General features: G+C 43.3%; 1 protein-coding gene across 1 annotated transcript in view; it reads left to right on the top strand.

Moving 5' to 3' along the window:
* The window catches only part of LOC128702769 (G-protein coupled receptor GRL101), a 208,386-nt gene that overhangs the window by 141,504 nt on the left and 44,880 nt on the right, over window positions 1–22,002 (top strand). The window contains exons 17-19 of the mRNA XM_070101807.1: window positions 6,472–6,543; window positions 15,789–15,860; window positions 18,634–18,705. Coding sequence (XP_069957908.1) covers window positions 6,472–6,543; window positions 15,789–15,860; window positions 18,634–18,705 — 216 coding nt within the window. The remainder of the gene's footprint in view (window positions 1–6,471; window positions 6,544–15,788; window positions 15,861–18,633; window positions 18,706–22,002) is intronic.

The raw sequence follows: 22,002 nt of genomic DNA, 5'->3' as shown, positions 1-22,002 counted from the left end.
CAGTCTCGTACCAAACATTCCAATCTCGTACCAAACATACATTTCAATCCTATACCCAACAAATTTTACATTCACATCCTCCACCCAACAAATATACATCACATCATTTCTCTGCCCAACAATATAAACTGTGGAAAATTACATTTATCTGGATGTAACTCATAAGGTACATACCAGTAAATAGTAACAAAGATTATTATTTATCAAGGTTACACAGACAAGTAGGAATTTGGGACACCTAGGTCACAAAAATGTCCCCCTTCGATACCTACAACTGTCATATCCACAAGTTGTTCTAGACCTATAATTACAAATGAAATGCACATACACACCAGGAATTCTGGTAAATATATAAGTTTGTGGACTGTATATTAAAATTAATAAATTATATATATACTCATTTATATAACAAGGAGAATAATATATCTTAATACCACTCACCAATTTGACTGGAGATTACTGTGCGTCATGTACAGGACCCCCCTTTTTGCCTCCATTTATGATAAATTTACTGGCCAGAATTTAACATACAGACTTATCTGAGGTTCCTGGAGCTGCCCTGTACATCGGTTTAATGCTCAACTTGTGCAGAAATGCACATCCAACAATTTCGGCTCCTATTTGAGAGGTTTTAAGCCCTATATAACCTCTAGAGCACGAAAATTCTTCCTCTTATTCACTAACGTTTCCTTGCCCAGTTCAAAAACAATGGCGAGTCTTTCTGCGCAGGCGCAGGGTTTCCCATTTTTTATAACATAATTTTTATTAAATACAATATAGGCCATCAATTTACATATATACTGTATTTCAGGAAAATATATAGTATTTTCCACATAAACATCGAGTTAATAGATCAGGATGGATGGTATTTGAGTTCATGGGCTCCAGTAATTTATTATGCTAATTCTCCAATATTGAGTTTTTTAATGAAAAAAAACTATATTTAGAACCTATGGGGAGAAACTTTTTTTTAAGGGGGGGGTTAATTCCAAACTACGTAGCCCAGCCTAACCCCGCCTAACGTAACCTAAAATTGACCTCCCTAAGTTCAGTTGGGTTATTTCTTCAGCGTACCGATGGGTCTTCCCACATTGTCCCCATTATACAATGCGCTTAATATCTTAGTTTACGTAATAGGTTATAGGTACGTATGATTATAGTGGGTTTTAAAGCCTTTCAGCTACACTAGGGTCACTTAGGGTGCATGTTACATTTTTCACCACAAGATAAGAATGCTCCCTAAAACAGAAATTAAACTCTCAGCATATATGTATACGCTGTGTAAGGATAGGGTTATCCCTAAGCTCAAAAACGAGCCCTTAAATTCTTGCGAATAAGGATTGTATTAACCCAAATCCTTGTGTAAGGACCGTTTCAACCTAAATCCTTGTGTATAAGGATTACATCAACCTTAATCCTTATGTATAAGGATTGCATCCACCTAAATCCTTGTATAAGGATTGCATCCGCCAAGTAAACCAGAGTCACTGTGGTTGGTAAACCACCGTTCTCAGTTTATATTTTATTTTCTGGTCCCTTTTTGCTTTTATCTTTTAGAAAGTCCGGCTCCCTAAGACTCATGTTTCACTTTACCCTCTGTATCAGTTTTTACTTTTCGTCTTTTCTCGTAAATTTAGCAAAATTTTCAATGGAAATAAACACTGGTAGCAGAAATTACACGGGTTATATACAGAGTTGTATTTCTCTCAGCGTATATATATACTGAGAGGTTAGTCAAATCCCTGTTTTTCGGGATAAAAGTATTGTCTGGTAGTGAAAAAGGTTATGGGCAGCCTTAATGACACTCGTGTAGTCGAAAGGTTTCAAGCCTTGTTAACCAGCCTGTGAATACGTTTCTTCCAAGGCTGGGCTTTATCAAGAATTCGTAATAAAACCTTAGGCAAAACGTCGTATTAAAAGGACTCTTTGCTACCGAGTGTCTTTACTTCACCTGTCGGCTATTGCCATCGTCCTCCTGAAATCCTCAATAATTGATAATTATTTGTAGTTGCAGAACCAATGTTTTTTTAATGACTACCTGGGACCGGTGTTGGGAGACACTTGTCTTGTTTCCTAGTAAGTTTATTTACGTACAGATACACAGGTATAATTATCATAAATAGTTCAACATGTGTGTGAATCAAGGTAACTTAAAAAGTCCAAGTGACTAATATAATTCCAAACCAATGTTTTTTCGCTGTAAATATAGCTTAATCGTTCTTACTGATCCACCCCTTTCATAAATTAAGTCAGAAGGCGTCGATCAGACTACCAGGAACTCCAGTGACACCATAGGACAATTGTTTCCTGACCTGCATCTGGAAACATTTGTCCTGTGGCGTCATCAATAAAAGATGTTACGGTGTTATGATTTACATCCTGAACGGATCTTTTCACTGTGGCAACCTCTCACTTCACTCTATTTACTACTATACTACTCTCTGGGTTCTCTTGGTTAAGAAGTTAAATGTCCGTCTGCCCACTTCTCCAGCTATTTCTTTTGCACACACTGTGTGCAGTCACACCATTATGGTCGCACTTGTAGAACACGTTTACAAGATCACTGTATACTTTATCAACTTGGTTTACACCTCACAGGAGCAATACACAGTGTCTCCTCATTGTGTAGTTAAGGGTGGCAAAAGACCTGCTACGTTCTCCATCATTTGGTTGTATTATACAAACATTCATGTGGTTGTTGTATCTCCGTCTGTGTTGTCAGCCAGTGAGGATATTAGTCACTTCAGTCGTATAATATTGGTAAAATTACCTTCAATATGTGAGGTAAATGGTCACAAGAGCAACTAATGACATTTTTCGCCTACGTAGCCCTAATGAATGTCATTAGTTGCTCTTGTGTGGATTTACATACCAGACACTAGTCTTTTAATTCTTATTTTTAGAAGTGTGTGTGTACTCACCTAGTTGAGGTTGCGGGGGTCGAGTCCGAGCTCCTGGTCCCGTGTGTGTGTGTGTGTGTATGTACTCGACTATATGTGGTTGCTTGAGTCGAGTCTCGGCTCCTGGTCCCGCCAGGGGTGTGTGTGCGTGTGTGTGTGTGTACGTACTCGACTATATGTGGTTGCTTGAGTCGAGTCTCGGCTCCTGGTCCCGCCAGGGGTATGTGTATGTGTGTGTGTGTGTGTGTGTGTGTGTGTGTGTGTGTGTGTGTGTGTGTGTACTCACCTAGTTGTACTCACCTAGTTGAGGTTGCGGGGGTCGAGTCCGAGCTCCTGGCCCCGCCTCTTCACTGATCGCTACTAGGTCACTCTCCCCGAGCCGTGAGCTTTATCATACCTCTGCTTAAAGCTATGTATGGATCCTGCCTCCACTACATCGCTTCCCAAACTATTCCACTTACTGACTACTCTGTGGCTGAAGAAATACTTCCTAACATCCCTGTGATTCATCTGTGTCTTTAGCTTCCAACTGTGTCCCCTTGTTACTGTGTCCAATCTCTGGAACATCCTGTCTTTGTCCACCTTGTCAATTCCCCTCAGTATTTTGTATGTCGTTATCATGTCCCCCCTATCTCTCCTGTCCTCCAGTGTCGTCAGGTTGATTTCCCTTAACCTCTCCTCGTAGGACATACCTCTTAGCTCTGGGACTAGTCTTGTTGCAAACCTTTGCACTTTCTCTAGTTTCTTTACGTGCTTGGCTAGGTGTGGGTTCCAAACTGGTGCCGCATACTCCAATATGGGCCTAACGTATACGGTGTACAGGGTCCTGAACGATTCCTTATTAAGATGTCGGAATGCTGTTCTGAGGTTTGCTAGGCGCCCATATGCTGCAGCAGTTATTTGGTTGATGTGCGCTTCAGGAGATGTGCCTGGTGTTATACTCACCCCAAGATCTTTTTTCTTGAGTGAGGTTTGTAGTCTCTGACCCCCTAGACTGTACTCCGTCTGCGGCCTTCTTTGCCCTTCCCCAATCTTCATGACTTTGCACTTGGTGGGATTGAACTCCAGGAGCCAATTGCTGGACCAGGTCTGCAGCCTGTCCAGATCCCTTTGTAGTTCTGCCTGGTCTTCGATCGAGTGAATTCTTCTCATCAACTTCACGTCATCTGCAAACAGGGACACCTCAGAGTCTATTCCTTCCGTCATGTCGTTCACAAATATCAGAAACAGCACTGGTCCTAGGACTGACCCCTGCGGGACCCCGCTGGTCACAGGTGCCCACTCTGACACCTCGCCACGTACCATGACTCGCTGCTGTCTTCCTGACAAGTATTCCCTGATCCATTGTAGTGCCTTCCCTGTTATCCCTGCTTGGTCCTCCAGTTTTTGCACCAATCTCTTGTGTGGAACTGTGTCAAACGCCTTCTTGCAGTCCAAGAAAATGCAATCCACCCACCCCTCTCTCTCTTGTCTTACTGCTGTCACCATGTCATAGAACTCCAGTAGGTTTGTGACACAGGATTTCCCGTCCCTGAAACCATGCTGGCTGCTGTTGATGAGATCATTCCTTTCTAGGTGTTCCACCACTCTTCTCCTGATAATCTTCTCCATGATTTTGCATACTATACATGTCAGTGACACTGGTCTGTAGTTTAGTGCTTCATGTCTGTCTCCTTTTTTAAAGATTGGGACTACATTTGCTGTCTTCCATGCCTCAGGCAATCTCCCTGTTTCGATAGATGTATTGAATATTGTTGTTAGGGGTACACATAGCGCCTCTGCTCCCTCTCTCAATACCCATGGGGAGATGTTATCTGGCCCCATTGCCTTTGAGGTATCTAGCTCACTCAGAAGCCTCTTCACTTCTTCCTCGGTTGTGTGCACTGTGTCCAGCACTTGGTGGTGTGCCCCACCTCTCCGTTTTTCTGGAGTCCCTTCTGTCTCCTCTGTGAACACTTCTTTGAATCTCTTGTTGAGTTCTTCACATACTTCACGGTCATTTCCTGTTGTCTCTCCTCCTTCCTTCCTTAGCCTGATTACCTGGTCCTTGACTGTTGTTTTCCTCCTGATGTGGCTGTACAACAGTTTCGGGTCAGATTTGGCTTTCGCTGCTATGTCATTTTCATATTGTCTTTGGGCCTCCCTTCTTATCTGTGCATATTCGTTTCTGGCTCTACGACTGTTCTCCTTATTCTCCTGGGTCCTTTGCCTTCTATATTTCTTCCATTCCCTAGCACACTTGGTTTTTGCCTCCCTGCACCTTTGGGTAAACCATGGGCTCATCCTGGCTTTTTCATTACTCCTGTTACCCTTGGGTACAAACCTCTCCTCAGCCTCCTTGCATTTTGTTGCTACATATTCCATCATCTCATTAACTGGCTTCCCTGCCAGTTCTCTGTTCCACTGAACCCCGTTCAGGTAGTTCCTCATTCCTGTGTAGTCCCCTTTCTTGTAGTTTGGCTTCATTCGTCCTGGCCTTCCTGCTTCTCCCTCCACTTGTAGCTCTACTGTGTATTCGAAGCTTAAAACCACATGGTCACTGGCCCCAAGGGGTCTTTCATATGCGATGTCCTCGATATCTGCACTACTGAAGGTGAATACTAAGTCCAGCCTTGCTGGTTCATCCTCTCCTCTCTCTCTTGTAGTGTCCCTTACGTGTTGGTACATGAAGTTCTCCAGTACCACCTCCATCATCTTAGCCCTCCATGTATCTTGGCCCCCATGTGGGTCCAAGTTCTCCCAATCGATCTCCTTGTGGTTAAAGTCACCCATGATCAGGAGCTTTGCCCTGCATGCATGAGCTCTTCTGGCCACTCTAGCCAGTGTGTCAAGCATCGCTCTATTGCTCTCGTCGTACTCTTGCCTTGGCCTCCTGCTGTTCTGTGGTGGGTTATACATCACTGCTATTACCACCTAGGGACCTCCAGAGTGAAGTGTTCCCACTATGTAATCACTTTCTTCTCCGCTATCTCCTCTCTCCAGCTCATCAAAATTCCAGCGATTTTTGATCAGCAACGCCACTCCTCCACCCCCCCTGTTCCCTCTGTCTTTCCTCAGGATTTGGTATCCCGTTGGAAAGATGGCATCTGTTATCATACCTGTAAGCTTGGTTTCTGTAAGAGCTATGATGTCCGGTGATGCTTCTTTTGTGTGTGTGTGTGTGTGTGTGTGTGTGTGTGTGCGCTTGCGCGCGCGTGTACCAGAGATGTTAACATAGTTTCAGAACGTGTTTAGAAAGTCTTACATTATGTGTTCTAAGATGTTCAAGAGATGTTAGTTACCTGTCTTAAGATTTCGCTCAATTCCCTGGTGGGCGAAACGTTGCTTTAATAGTTACCTGATGTTGCAATCTTATTTTTTGTACACATATATCGATATTATGGATTTTATTTGTAACTGTTATTACCCTTCCCCATTCCTTACCATCCCTCCCCATCCCTCCCCATTCCTTACCATCCCTCCCCATTCCTTACCAACCCACCCCACCACCTCTCCCCATTCCTTACTAACATCCCCTCCCTATACCTCCTCCCTCCGTCAATCCCCTCCCTTCCCCTCCCTTCCATAACAGACACCTGACGGGCAACAGACTGGTCACTATTGACGGGTGGTCGCTGTATGGTCTCTCATCGCTCTCCGCATTGTAAGTACCTCTGTGATCCTGAATCATCTACAACCACCATTACTATTGCTACTACAATTACTATTACCATGTACTATTACAGCTACTACTGTTATTGTTATTACTACTAATACTACCACTATTGGTATTACTACTACTAGGTATCACTACTGTCACTTGGCATTACTACTACTAGGTATTACTACTAGTACTAGGTATTACTACTGTTTTTAGCAGTTTTAATGTTGCCTTTTCAAATTCTTGACAAAAAATTTTGGGGTTACCCACTTATAGTAGTCAAAATGTTTGAGTAAAAACAATATCTTGCTTGTACATGAACGGTATGCAATACCGACAAGATGCAGAATTAGACACGTGCAACATCAAGGAATTTTGGTATAGATGACATCTATACATCCTTATTTCTTCTGACCATTTCTTGGGTGCGACTGACTTCCACTGGGGATTCCCGCCTACCAGTGACAGTGCCTTCGTCTCCTGCACGTCCTACACCTGTCGCTAGTATATTAGCGCTAGGCTTCATGACTGTGTCTCAGTTCCTTCAAGACTACCGTGATCTTCAACTCCAACGCTGAGGGACTGATTACCTCCTCTTTTGTATATAATTCTTCACATAGTGTCCGTGTATTGATAGTCACTGGATGGCGAAACGTCTACAAATAGATACCAAGATGCTACACATGTCTAATTCTACATTATCTTTCTTACAAGCTATTAAGTATTTTAAATCATTCATTAATGAGAATTCTATACATGTATTTTAAAATTTTTGCCGTTTGAAAAACAAGAATATCACTTTTCATGGCTCTCCCAGGTCATTGGAAAGATTTCTGTATTTTTTTTTCCGGGGGGGGGGGGAGAAATAATTTGGATATAAAGTCTAAAATTAGTGCAGTCTTTAATTTTAATTTTATTTTTTAAAGGGGTGGATGGGTAAGCCAGCGGAAGGCCTCGGTCAGATGGCTATAAACTCCAGTGGCGGGTCATCATATGACTAAGTCCCGCGTCAGGAAACACTTGTCCTGTTTCCTGGCGAATTTTACGTAGGTGCACTTTGTATACATTCTGATGAGTATAGAAGCCTTTTATTTTTCTCTGCGAAGAGCTTCAAGTCATTCAAGTGTTACTGTTAAGTTTTCTACTTGTTCTAGGAGCATAAGGTAGAAGTTGTTCAGATGAGGTGAGGCTTCTCATGGATGTTGGTCGCCTGAGCCAGAACCATTAGTGACCAGTTAATGGTGCAAGTCGGAACGAAGCGTCGTCATAAGTTACTTTCCCCTATGTGCTGGTTAGTTGTTTATTGAAACAGTGTGACAATCATACGTCAAGTCCCTGGTTGATGGTGCTAGTGGATGGGAACAATGTAGCAGGTATATTGGTCAACACTAGGATGGTGCTAGTGGAGGATCAATGTAGAAGGTATAATGGTCAGTGTTAGGTTTGAAATGTCTGATTACGGGTCAGTAAGTATCCACTAATGTGTCCTTAATGTGCTTTGTAATAATGCCACCGCTTCTAAACTTCTGGGACTATCCCATTCTTAGAAGATGGGTGTAGTACCTCCCCAGATGCAGTGTGGGCGACACACATGTTGCTGGTATTGTGAAATTTGCAAGCGTATTGGAGTTCATATATTGCATGAAAAATTCCTATGTATTGTGTATCACATGCATTGAAGGGAATGATGCAGACTTCGACATTGATGTGTCCTAGTCTCGTAATGTCTCGTATGGCTTTTGATGTGATTATAGCATATGTGACACTTTTCTTAACGCCTGTGACTTTATCAGCAGCGTTTCCAATAGGAAGAATAAGACTTTCATAAATACTTTCATTTAGTCACCCCTCTTAGTCATCCTCTGCTCCAACCTAAGGTTGGAGCAGAGGATGACTAAGAGGGGAGCATAAATCTGCATTGGATGAAAGAAAGGACGAATAGAGGTTATCCCAGGAAGATTTTGAGTGGTAGAGGCTTGAACATCTAACAGGCTTGTATGAGCGTGCTAAACCGAGTTCGGGAAAGTTGGTTTCACATGTTTGAGTGTGTAATAACATGAAAGTGGACTCGAGTCCCCAAGGTCGTAACTACGTACAGCGCTTGCACGCTAAGGTAGGGGTTCGAGTTTTACAAGTGATAGTCATTTGAATTCTTACTACACGTCTAGGCACTTGCAGTAAGACAGCTATTGAATGATAGTAAATGTAACATTTATTAGGTAACCTTTCGTACTGTAGTGGGAGACGGGAGATATAGTTAAAAATATGAAATAAATACAGATTAATTTAATAATAATTTATAAGTAATTTATAACCATTTCGCTGAGAAACGATATAAAATTATACCATTTTATTATTAATAAACAGTTATGCCAGTTATATACGGCTTGCTAGTGAAAAGCAGTTTGTCTGGTATCCGCTACATCCTTGCCCCTCTTCAAGGGGGGCTCCTTGGCGTGGTGAAGAGGCTCTTGGTCTGAGGAATTAGCCCTGTCGGTCTTCTTCCTCAGACCGAACCTAATTACCCCCCATTCTCCCCTCCCCTATCCCATCCTCCCCATCCTCCCCTTTTTCCATTCCTCCTCCTCCTCCTCACCCCTCCCTTTTGCCCTTCCTCTTTTTAGCCTTCGTGATTTCTCCCACAGGCGTGCTAGTTCCTAGGTAGGGGAAAGGACACCGGGGTCGATCCCATTCCGTTGAGGTTTCTTGGCGGTGGCGTAGTTTGCCATGGAATCTGGATTGCCTAGGGATGTCCCGATCCCTCTCCGGTATCCCGGAGTAGCTTTGGGTGTCTTTTGGGCGACGGGTGTATCTCTGGAAGCCACCTTTCGGATTCCGGGGGTGGTGGCTGAAGGAGGTATGCTTTGTGGCGGATATCCGGCCGCCCTCTCTTTTGTCCACCGAGGTAGCTCGGCAGATGTGAGGTTGCTATCCCGGATTGCTGGTTTACTGGCATGAAGGGTAGGGTATGGCACGGGTTCCATGCTGCATCTGCGCTACTAGCGGTGTCGAGTCCTCTTGGGCGCGGAGGGAGATTTCCGGCCCTTTCATTCCTCCTGGGAACTATTCCTCCCCGCTCCCCCCTTTTTTTATTCTTTTTTTTGTTTTTATTTTCTTTTCTTCTTTCTTTTTTTTTCTTAAAAACAAAAAGCAAAGGAGTAACCTAACCATGGCAGCCCTAGTCCATGAAACCACTACCCCCGGGCCCCTTCTTGATACCGCACCCCATTCTGACCCTGCCTTGTGTTTAGACCACTCTTCGGACACTCCTGATGCCCCTGTACCTCTTGCTGGTGCTGTTTCCTCACCCGCTTCAGGTACCGGGGCTTCGACTGACTCCTTCGATTTGTCTGAACTCCGCTCTCCTTTGACTATGCTTCCGGCTTCTCCCTCTACGGTACGGCAATTTTCGAATCGCCCACCCATTTCATGCCGGACCAACTCCGGTCCTACTCCTAAACGCCAACGTCAATCTCCTGATGATGCTCCGTCGTTACCTTCCCATTCTACTCGGAAACGGCCGACACGTCAAGCACTCCCTCTCCACGCTCAGTTTCGGACCACACAATGGACTAAATTCTTTACTTTAAGACCAACTTCTTCTTCTGCCTACCTTTCTGACCATAGTATTGCCAAAGCGCTCCTGCGTCATGTTGGCAGAGATATTTCATTTCACGCTCTCAAGAGCGGTACGCGCATCGTCACTGTCCAGAATGCTACCCAAGCTCATGATCTTTCTCTCCTTTCGAATATCGATACTACTCCTATCACTATTGAAAAACATCTTTCTCTCAATTCTTGTAGTGGTACTGTCATTCTGCCCCATACCATAGTCCAACAGAATTTCCAGTCATGTGGCAATGACATTTTTGAACAGCTGGAACTCCAGGATCTCCCAATCCTCAAAGTAGACACTTATGTCCTTCCTGCCCGGGGGCGGAGACGTTACCCTTGCAATGTGGCTCGTTTAACTTTTGACAGCCGAGAACTCCCGTCCTCTGTATATGTCGCGGGACATCGGTTACAAGTTCGAAAGGTGATACCTACACCGCAACAATGTAGAAATTGCTGGCGTTTTGGTCACCCAGCGAAATATTGCAGATCTATGGCCGAATGCCCAGTCTGTGGTGCCGACAACCATTCTAATACATCTTGCAGTCAACCTCCATCTTGCCTTAATTGTAATGAAGCTCACCCTTCGTACTCCCGCCGTTGCCAGGTCTACTTAAATGAACGTGAAATCCGTTGCCTCAAAGAGGCAGAAGGTCTCCCTTATGCTATGGCAGTTACTCATCTCCGCCTCCAAGGGAGACTACCCCGTGTTTCTTATTCTCGTGTTTCCAAACATCCCCCCACTTCTGGGGTCCCATCTTCTGCAGCCTCCTCTGTTGTTACCCCTCCCATAGCCATTACGGCATCTAATCCTTTTGCTGTCCTTGGCTCTGACGTCCCGACTACAACTCAGTCTGTTCTCACATCTTCGCGTCCTTCCTCACAAGCCCCAGTATCGACAAGACCTCGTACGACACCTAATACCAATCGCCCCTCTACTCAGAAGTCCAAAAAATCCACATTGCTCAAATCTTCTTTGCCCCTTCCTTCCCTTCTTCCACCTCCACACGTTACCTTTCCAGTCTCTGTACCTAGTTCTTCCCCTCTCTCTGGCTCTATTACAAGTGTGGAGATTCACCCTCCTCCTCGTACTATGCCTTCCACCCCCGTCCCCTCCCAAGTTTCTCCCTCTTCTGTCACCTCCCAGGTTTCTACCTCTTCTGTCCCCCCCCACACTTCATCTCCAGTCCCTTACACTTTTCCCTCCCCCTCTACTTTGGTACAGTCCATTACTGTCCCAATCTTTACTCACCCTCCTCCTCCTATCTCCAATATGGTTTCCCATACATCTTTGAATTCAGAAACACTTGAAGCCATTTCAGAATATATTGCAGAGACTAAACCTTCAATGGACACTGATTCACTTCCTGTTCCTTCTCTTCCCTCTCCTCCATCTTCACAACCCCATTCTTCGCAACGCTCCGTTCCTTCGCTACTTGAACATCTTCCAATGCCACCACACGTTGACTTTTCTAACCCCTCTAGTCCGTAGGTGCCTTTACCTACAGATTCCTGATATTTTCTTCATCGCCAATCATGGCCTATTTACAGTGGAATATCCGCGGCCTCAGGGGTAATCGGGGTGAGCTTCAGATGTTGCTTTCCAGGTTTTCCCCTGTTGGTGCTTGCTTACAAGAACCAAAATTACACTCGGCTGTTTTCCAACCTATCTCAGGCTATAATTTATTGTATTCTTCGGATCCTTTCTCAGATGGGACCTTTAATGAAAGTGCCCTTCTCCTACGCAATGATATTCCGTACTGTCAACTATTTGTCCATACCTCGCTGCATTACACTGCAGCCCGTATCCACTTGAATAAGTGGTTTACAATATGTTCTTTATATCTCTCTCCTTCTCGAGCATTTTCTATCCCAGACTTTGCCTTTCTTGTTTCATCCTTACCACCACCACTTCTGTTACTTGGTGATTTTAATGCCCACCATTTCCTCTGGGGGGGGTCTCATTGTGACTCACGTGGCATTCAGTTGGAGGCTTTTCTTGCCTCTCACCCCCTCCATGTTTTAAATACGGGTACTCCCACCCATTTTGATCCTCGTACTCATACTCTCTCTTGCATCGATCTATCAGTCTGCTCTTCCTCCACAGCACTAGACTTCACCTGGTCTGTTCTACCAGACTTACATGACAGCGATCATTTTCCGATCATTCTTACTTCTCCTTCCTATTCACCACCTTCCCGTAGCCCTCGCTGGCAATTTGATCGGGCAAATTGGGATCTTTACTCACACCTCACTGCTTTTAGTGAGGTTCCTTCTTCATCCTCCATTGATGAGCTCCTACACATCTTCTCGACATCAGTTTATACCGCAGCTTCTCATTCTATACCCCACACCTCAGGCAGGCATTCTCAGAAGTGCGTGCCTTGGTGGTCTCCTGCTTGTGCTCGTGCAGTACGTTTGAAACGTGCTGCATGGGGCAGGTACCGGTACAATAGAACCGCTGAGAGACTTGTTGATTTTAAGCAGAAGCGTGCGATCGCTCGCCGTGTCATCCGTGAAGCTAAACGCACTTGTTGGCGAGACTATGTTTCCACCATCACCTCTGCTTCTTCTATGAGTGCAGTCTGGAAAAAAGTGAGGAAATTGAGTGGTAAATACTCTCCTGACCCGGCTCCTGTTCTACGGGTCACTGGTGTTGATATAGCAAACCCTCTCGACGTTGCCATTGAACTTGGCACACATCTGGTCCGTATTTCCCGAGGGCTCCATCTATGCCCCTCGTTTCTTTCCTCAAAGTCTGCCAGAGAGTTAGTACCCTTGGACTTTTCTTCTCTCGGAGAAGAACAGTATAATGTGCCTTTTACACTTCAAGAACTGGAGGCAACGCTCTCAGCTTGCCGATCATCGGCAGCTGGGCCTGATGACATTCATATTCGTATGTTACAACATTTACATCGGTCAGCCCTTGTAGTCCTCTTACACCTCTTCAATCTTATTTGGGCACAAGGAGTTCTTCCCCAGCTGTGGAAATCTGCCATTGTTCTCCCTTTCCGCAAACCGGGTACTACAGGACATGATGCCTCCCACTATCGCCCCATCGCTCTTACAAGTGCAGTTTGCAAAGTGATGGAACGCCTCGTAAATCGACGTTTAATGTGGTATTTAGAGACTCACAACAGTCTCTCCGCTAGTCAATATGGCTTTCGTAAGGGTCGTTCTACCATAGACCCCTTACTACGCTTGGATACGTATGTTCGTAATGCCTTTGCGAATAATCACTCAGTTATTGCCATATTTTTTGACCTTGAGAAGGCATATGACACAACTTGGAGGTATAATATTTTGGCCCAGGCCCATTCCTTAGGCCTCCGAGGCAATCTACCATCCTTCCTTAAGAACTTTTTAACTGACAGACATTTCCGTGTTCGAGTCAATAATGTTCTTTCCCCGGACTTCGTCCAAGCTGAAGGTGTCCCTCAGGGATGTGTTCTAAGCACAACACTTTTTCTCCTTGCTATAAATGATTTGGCCTCTGTTCTTCCACCCAATATTTGGTCATCACTCTATGTTGATGACTTCGCTATTGCTTGTGCAGGCGCTGACTGTCACCTTATTGCAGTTTCTCTCCAGCATGCGGTCGACCGTGTTTCCACTTGGGCCACCACACATGGGTTTAAATTTTCAAGTACCAAAACTCACCAAATTACTTTCACTAGACGCTCTGTTATCTCCGATCATCCTTTGTATCTCTATGGCTCCCGTATCCCCGAACGTGATACAGTCAGGTTTCTAGGCCTTCTCTTTGACCGTCGGTTAACCTGGAAACCTCACATTACCTCTCTGAAGGCAACTTGTCACAGCCGGCTAAACCTTCTTAAAACCCTTGCTCATCTTTCCTGGGGAGCTGATCGTCGAACTCTGCTTCGCCTACATTCAGCCCTCGTTTTATCGAAACTCGATTATGGTGACCAGATTTATTCCGCGGCCTCTCCTGCTACTCTCTCTAGCCTTAACTCTATCCATCACCAAGGCTTACGTTTGTGCCTTGGTGCTTTTCGCTCTTCCCCTGTTGAGAGCCTCTATACAGAAGCAAATGTTCCATCCTTGTCTGATCGCCGTGATGCCCATTGCCTTCGTTACTATGTACGCTCTCACGATCTACACAATCCTTCCATTTATAGAATGGTCACCGATATTAGTAGACATTCTTTATTCGTTCGCCGCCCCTGTTTGCTCCGTCCCTTTTCTCTTCGCCTACTTTCACTCTTGTCTTCCCTTCAGTTACCACCTTTATATGTTCATGTAGCATCTCACTTTTCCCTACCCCCCTGGGAAGTTCCAGCTGTTCGGGTCTGTTCTTTCTCACTCCCTTGCTCGAAAGCTCAACTGCCTACGGTGGCTTCCCGCTCTCTTTTTCTTGATCACTTCCACTCTCATTCTCATGCCACCGCTGTGTACACAGATGGCTCTAAGTCTTCAGACGGCGTCGGATTCGCAGCAGTGTTTCCGGACAGCGTCGTACGAGGGCATTTACTATCTTCAGCTAGCATTTTTACTGCTGAACTGTATGCCATTCTTGCAGCACTTATTCGTATCGCATCTATGCCTGTGTCATCATTTGTAGTAGTCTCAGACTCCCTTAGTGCTCTACAGGCTATACGAAAATTTGATACATCTCATCCCCTAGTTCTCCGTATCCAACTTTGGCTACGCCGTATCTCTACCAAACATAAAGATATTGTTTTTTGTTGGGTCCCTGGTCATGTCGACGTACAGGGCAATGAACAGGCAGACACTGCTGCGCGGTCAGCAGTATATGACCTACCAATTTCCTATCGAGGTGTTCCATTTCTAGACTATTTTGCTGCAATAGCTACCCACCTTCGCACCCGTTGGCAACAACGTTGGTCAACTCTGCTCGGTAACAAACTTCATTCTATTAAACCGAGCATAGGTTACTGGCCGTCTTCTTGTCATCAGTGCCGAGGTTGGGAGACCACTCTCTCCCGCCTTCGCATTGGCCACACTCGTCTTACTCATGGGTATCTCATGGAGAGGCACCCTGTTCCTCTCTGTGAGCAGTGTCAAGTTCCAGTATCGATTAGCCACATTCTGTTAGACTGCCCTCTCTATCAACGAGCACGCAGAATTTACCTCCAACGTCGTCTTCGTTCTCCTACTCTCTCTTTACCTTCCCTTCTTGCTGATGGACCCTCCTTTAATCCTGACTCTCTCATTGACTTCTTGACAACGACTGATTTACTCCACAAACTCTGATGATACTTTTCGCACTCCCCTCAGCCCTTTCTGGTTCAGTCTCTTGCTGCCCTTTACCCTTTCACCATCCACTGCCCCGCTGTTATCCGTAACCTGTTGCTCATCCATCTCCCTTTTGCCACCTGATGCCCTCGCTTCCTTCCTGCCCTGCAGCGCTGTATAGTCCTTGTGGCTTAGCGCTTCTTTTTTTTTTTTTTTGATTATAATAATAATAATACATCCTTGCCCACGCAGGTAGTGATAATACCCTAAACTACCATTGAACTGTATTGTCATAACACTGTGTGGGATTTATCGTCCTACGCTCTCAATATACTTATCGTGCATCTGCTCTCCAACCATTTATGTTCACTAATTCCCGGAAACGTTGCTGAGGCAACATTCACTTGCCTTTGCAGAGACCTGAGCAGGCAGGGACTGATCAACCTCACTACCCGCTCCTTTGTCGGCCTCAGGACGCTCCTCAACCTGTAAGTTCATCACTTGATCTTGGCTCTTGATCTTCCCAATCAGTTCATTATCAGTACCATCTTTTCAAGGACAGGTACCTTGATGTAATGAAAGAATCTTTAAACCTGATTTCCTCCCATTCCATATATATATATATATATATATAATATATATATATATATATATAATTTATTTTAATTTATTTTATATATTTTATTTTATATTTATTTTTATTTTATTTATACCATTAACAACTGCGGCTTGACCAGGACTTGATCCTGCGCTCCCATGCCCAGCCCTGTGTGAACTGAACAAAGTATGCATCACTCTCTCCGCTGGACCACCATTCTTAAACATCAGGCGCCCAGCAGTGCTGAGCATGTTATCCTGGTGCAATCAAATCGTGGTCAAGCCGCAGTTCTGTTAATGATTCAAAATTACTTGTTTCTTCAATTCATTGATATTTAGATTGCTCGTGAAGGCTGGTACACCAAACAGGATGAGTGTTACAAAAAACGCGAATCTAAAAGCTTAGAGATCTCCAGTGAATACTAGAAAGGACTTGCATTCTAGCATCCAGCCTGTTACTGGGTTTTCGTAACAAGTAGTCAGTATCCTTGTCCAATTATCCATTAGAAATCAGTATGATTCAATAGTGCTTCAGGATTACAACTGGTAGGCTACTAACTAGAGAAATTAAAATTTAATAAATTTATTAAGTCTAGAGGTATATTATCAAATTAAATTAAATTAATCACAGTAATCAAAATAATATCACTTCTCTCGAGTTCAATATTATTGTGCTGAAAGCACATATCACATTTATAATTCTTAAGTACCGTCTGGTACATTAACATTTAATAAGATATTACAAATATGTACAAGTAATTTTGTGTGTATGTGTGTAAGTGCTCTAAGTAGATCCCTATGTCTCAAGACTCGACTAGACTTAAACAAGTGACTGACAAAGTCCTCAAATAAACTAACTTCTTGACCGACTGGCAACCAGAACAGTCTGCTTGAACAACAAAAAGAATGCTAAAGCCCAATAGCAATACAACAAGCAACTGCGACACAGAATCAGGAACAAGGAGATAATATAACGACACTAAGTAGGGACCATCAGCAGATCCTCCACAAAAGTTACAAAACTCCCATACTACTGAATCTAAGTTCAGCATAAGAAAATCCCCGACTGTGATAATACACAGAAACCAGTACAAATTAGGTCAAAAGCTATAGTTCAGGACCTGAGTTACTCAGTGTCTGAGACACACAACCTCAGTACAACGTCGAAAATCACTAAGTCTATACAAGGTTCTGTGGACAGAGTTCTACAGAACTAACAAGAATAATGAGACAGACAATCTGTCCAACCACCAAGAGAGTCTAGACCAGACTGAATAAATAACAAAAAGGCACAATACCATGACTGGAACAATACACAAATAACCCGCACATAAAAGAGAGAAGCTTACGACGACGTTTCGGTGTTGACTTTGTCAATGGTCCAAGTCGGACCGAAACGTCGTCGTAAGCTTCTCTCTTTTATGTGCGGGTTATTTGTGCAGACTGAATACTTCAGGTGAGGTGAGGACACCCCCCCCCCTCTCGATCACGTGATAGCTCCGTGGGTTGCTGTCGCTGCCCAACAAGAAGCCGGCAGGGAAACAAGCAAAGAGCGATAATTACAGTAGTTAGACAATCAAGACTTGAACTGAGCACATAATGTTACATCCTACCTAACAACATAACTACGTCAAATAACAATATAAAGCAATACATTTACGATTTAGCTATTATCGCAAATATAAGTAATATAAAATTAAATGAAAAGGTAATAATTATATATATACATAATCATTGCAACCCATTCAGGGGTTGCAACAATGAGGTTGAAATTAGTCTGAGGCTCCACGACCACGAATGTCCTTGCACAAGAATAACACGCTCAGTACAGCTGAGCGCCTGATGTTTAAGGATGGAGGTTCAGTGGAGAGACTGATGCGTACTTTGTTCATTTCACACAGGGCTGGGCATGGGAATGCTGGATCGAGTCCTGGCCAAACCGCAGTTCTGTTAATGATTCAAAATCACTTGTTTGGTGATTTCATTGATACGTGTGTGTGTGTGTGTGTGTGTGTGTGTGTGTGTGTGTGTGTGTGTGTGTGTGTGTGTGTGTGTGTGTGTGTGTGTGTAAAAATACCACAGTGAAAATAGGAAATAAAACTTAAGCCTTTTCATGTGCTTACACTAACATCTTCAGAAGATGTGTTAAGCACATAAAAGTGCTCAGGTTTTATTTCCTGTTTTTTACATATTTTCTGTCACAAGTTTTATTGTGATTTCTTTCATGTATATACAGAAAGGTCCCGGATATACAACACCTTTTCGTTGTTCCACGTTATCGTTGGCTTCAAACTGAGCCATTGTTTGTTCCACTTGCCGGCAATTGTCCCCGGCGAGTGGAACAACTTTTCTCGAAAACATGGAACACAGAAAATAGGTGTTGTGTATGTGGAGTTTTCTTTGTTTTAAAGGCAAATTATCATTATTATGAAAAATGCAAATGATGAATTTTGTGATATTACACGCGAGTTTTATTGTCTCAGTTAAAATACAGATTTATGAAAAAATTACGATTCTGGAAGTAGTTTTTCCTTTCAGTTCTGCTCGTCAGATCCTACATTTGTTGTATCTGGAATCTGCAGTGAACTTCTTAAACGTAAGTCCTAATATGTGTGTAATCTTGTAACTGAGGAGCTTGTCTCACTGTCTCATTTTGTCACTCAGGAACCTGTCTCACAACCAGCTGGTCGACCTTCCAGATGGCACCTTCAGTGGACTCTCTAACCTGCTGTCTCTGTGAGTACCTGAATGTCACTGTCTACCTCCTGGTATGTGTACACTTGGTAGTGATAAAACTTCGCTGTATACACTTGTCGCTGAACTGTGGAAGCCCTACATACATCATTATTATTATTATTATTATTATTATTATTATTATTATAATCAAGGGAGAAGCGCTAAACCCGGAGGATTATACAGCGCCTAGGGGGGGTGATGTGGAAGGCATTCAGGCTTAGTTCGGGGAACTGGAGCACAGATCCAATTCCCTAAATCAAGAGCCTCTCACCAACATCAAGGAACCTTCCTTGAGGGGAGCCCTACATACAGACAGTGTGCAGAGACGCATATTTCAAGCTCCGTCCGAGATCTTTAGTAGTGTTTGTTGGGGTCGAGTCATAGCCCTTGACCACACACCTCTTAGCTTCCCCCGGTCGGCTTCATTGATTGCTGGCCTCCATGGCCCAACCTTATCTACTCTCTAAAATGTATAAAGAGTTTACATCTATTCAGAAAAACGTTCTTCCTGACTTGTCTGTCTCATTTGTGTCATTAGCTGTCGTCTGTGTCACAACACTCCATCTCCTCACACCTCAAACAGCTTCTTCCAATTCACCCTGCAAAATCCTTTTGAGTTTTTTTTATAGTATGATCATGTCCCTTCTGGTTCTCATGGTATATATGATGTTTCTTGTTTGAGCTCCATGGTGTTTTTTTTTTTTATTTATTTATTTAAGTCGTGCAGCCTAAGCGACTAGTTTATTGTATACCCATGTTCATCCTGTAAGCGGTAGCGCCCAAAAAAAAAAAAAAAAAAAAAAAAGGGGGATTACAGATTTCACAGTGGGTCTTTATCGGACCTCACCGGACATAGTTACATAACGAAAAATGCATTGCAGTCGAGTCGTATATTACGGTATCAGTATATTCACATAGTTGATGAACACACTTCACTAGGAAGTTACTCTCAATAACATTCAAGTCTTTTGTTACCAGTAAAATATTGGTCATTGAGTTGCAGTCGGGATGCAGAAAGTGGATACTATCTCAAGATTTCAGGTATCTTATTAACAATGAAATGTTTTGCAATATCGTGTAACGTTTATATTGAGATGTGTCTGAGAGGATGGAGGTTTTAGACAGTGAGATATAATACTCTAGCTTCTGGGCTGTCTGTCATTATCAGAAGAGTTTGTCTATCAGTAACTACATCTTGCAATATACTCACCTTGTTACTGTCTCCATAGATGTTTAACTTGACACATTTCATTACAAAGGGCAGATGATCTGCTAGCTCCTATCTGCATTATTCTACTTTAAACCTGTTTGCCGGTTCTTTTCTGATATTTTCTTAAACTTCTGTTTGAGAAACCGAAACTATATCCGATATTTTCTTTATTTAATGCTTGCTTAGCTAAGTTATTAACTTTGTCATGTCCCTGGAGGTCTGTGAGACGGAATCCACAAAAACTTAACCTAGTCTCTCCTAGTAGTTCATTTCCTCTTACTTCTGACTCAATCAGCTCCACACCGTTGAATATTTCGTAGTTTCCTTGCATGTTTGATCAGCTGAAAGTTCCATGCTGTTGTGTATATCCCAGACGAAACTTTCTTCAAATTCACGAGAGAAATTCTAAGCTTGGTTTTGCACACGTTGCTGAAATTTACAAGTTGATACGTACGTCTGTTGATATATTTGTGGTGGTAAGTAGCAGAGACAGTGTCAAACACAAGGCGTCTGTCTTTCCCTAGGGAAAGTAGGTAAGCAGATGACTTACTAAATAACAGAGTTGTAGAAGATGTCCTCTGTGTCAGGCTTCCAGGGTGTTGCTGTACTAGGCTTCCAGGGTGTTGCTGTACTAGGCTTCCAGGGTGTTGCTGTACTAGGCTTCCAGAGTGTTGCTGTACTAGGCTTCCAGGGAGTTGCTGTGCCAGACAACTATCATTAATGTAATTCATTTATGCAATACCGACAAGTTAATGAATAAGACACATGTATAACACTTGGATATCTTTATTGTTGATATTTTTATTGGATATCTCTGACCTGCTGACGGGGCTGCTGCTGTCGAATAAAGAGGCTGTCGGGAAATTAATTGGCTAGCCCTTACGCACATATAAGGGTGCGACCAGCCTTGGGTGAATGCTGTGGACGATGGTGGCTAGTTGATTGTGCACTTCATATCCATCCTGTAGAAAGTATCGGCTAGTGTGTTCATATCAATCCTGTGGACGGTAGCATAAGAGCATAGGAACTAGACATCAGAGGGTTACCATGAGTAATTACATCTGGGCTTATACAATTTGTATTAGCTTTGGCAAGCAAATTTGATATTTGCAATAGATATACAGTATTTTGATGACTGTAGGTAATCAGCCATGCAAACAATAGTTGACATACACTGACAGTAAATATATTGTCTATATCTAGATACCGCGATATCGAATCAAATCTGATTCCACATAAATCTGACTCCACAGTCATTGTATTATCCATACGAGTTGAATACCCACTCCGGAATATAGTAGTAGTAATAGTAATAATTTGATTAATATGTCTGATATCTTATTTTCATGAATATGTCTGGTATTTTAACTTAATTATACACCTTGACATAATACATATTAGTCTAAATTTCTATTCCTGTTGAAGGAATACCTTGTTTGTCAACCTTGTTGACTCTGCCTTAAAGCCTTCCCTGAGCAGCGTCGTTGGAGTACAAAGGTCTGTTGTGTAATTTGCTTTCAATTTCTGAAGCCTTTGACATTCCTCATTAGAACTTACTGCCGAGAAAGTTGCTCGAGGAGTAGTGGAGACAGCTGGTATCTGGGACGGGAAGATGGTGTAGGAGAGGTTGAGACAACTGGTTTCTACGACGAAGATGGTTAGGAGAGGTGGAGAGAACTGATATCTGGGACTAGGAAGATGGGGTAGGAGGGATGGAGAAAGCTGGTAGCTAAAATAAACATAGGTCGAAAAATAAGCGCAATTTGCAGATAATACTTTTAGTAGATTGATGCCATGGATCAACAAAAGCAAGGCTTGTACAGCGAGACTGTTACATATAGTTGTCAACAATAACAATAACAACAATAATAACAATACTCCATTTACTCAGAAGTCGAAAAATCCGGCAGCTGGAAAAACGAGAACGACTGAGGCCAAGTCGAGAGAGTTAGGAGGATTGTGAGGTAGAGGAAGAGGGAATGGAAACAGAGATAAGAAGGGACGAAAACTTTTCGTGCATTTGGAAAGATTCTAACTCATAAACATTAATGTGTGCGCATGTATATAATATGTATATATGACGTGCC

This window comes from Cherax quadricarinatus, chromosome 79, assembly GCF_038502225.1.
Source record: "Cherax quadricarinatus isolate ZL_2023a chromosome 79, ASM3850222v1, whole genome shotgun sequence".
Lineage (NCBI taxonomy): Eukaryota > Metazoa > Arthropoda > Malacostraca > Decapoda > Parastacidae > Cherax > Cherax quadricarinatus.
The sequence above is the reverse complement of the archived record's forward strand: the minus strand, read 5'-3'. Positions and strand labels throughout refer to the sequence as shown.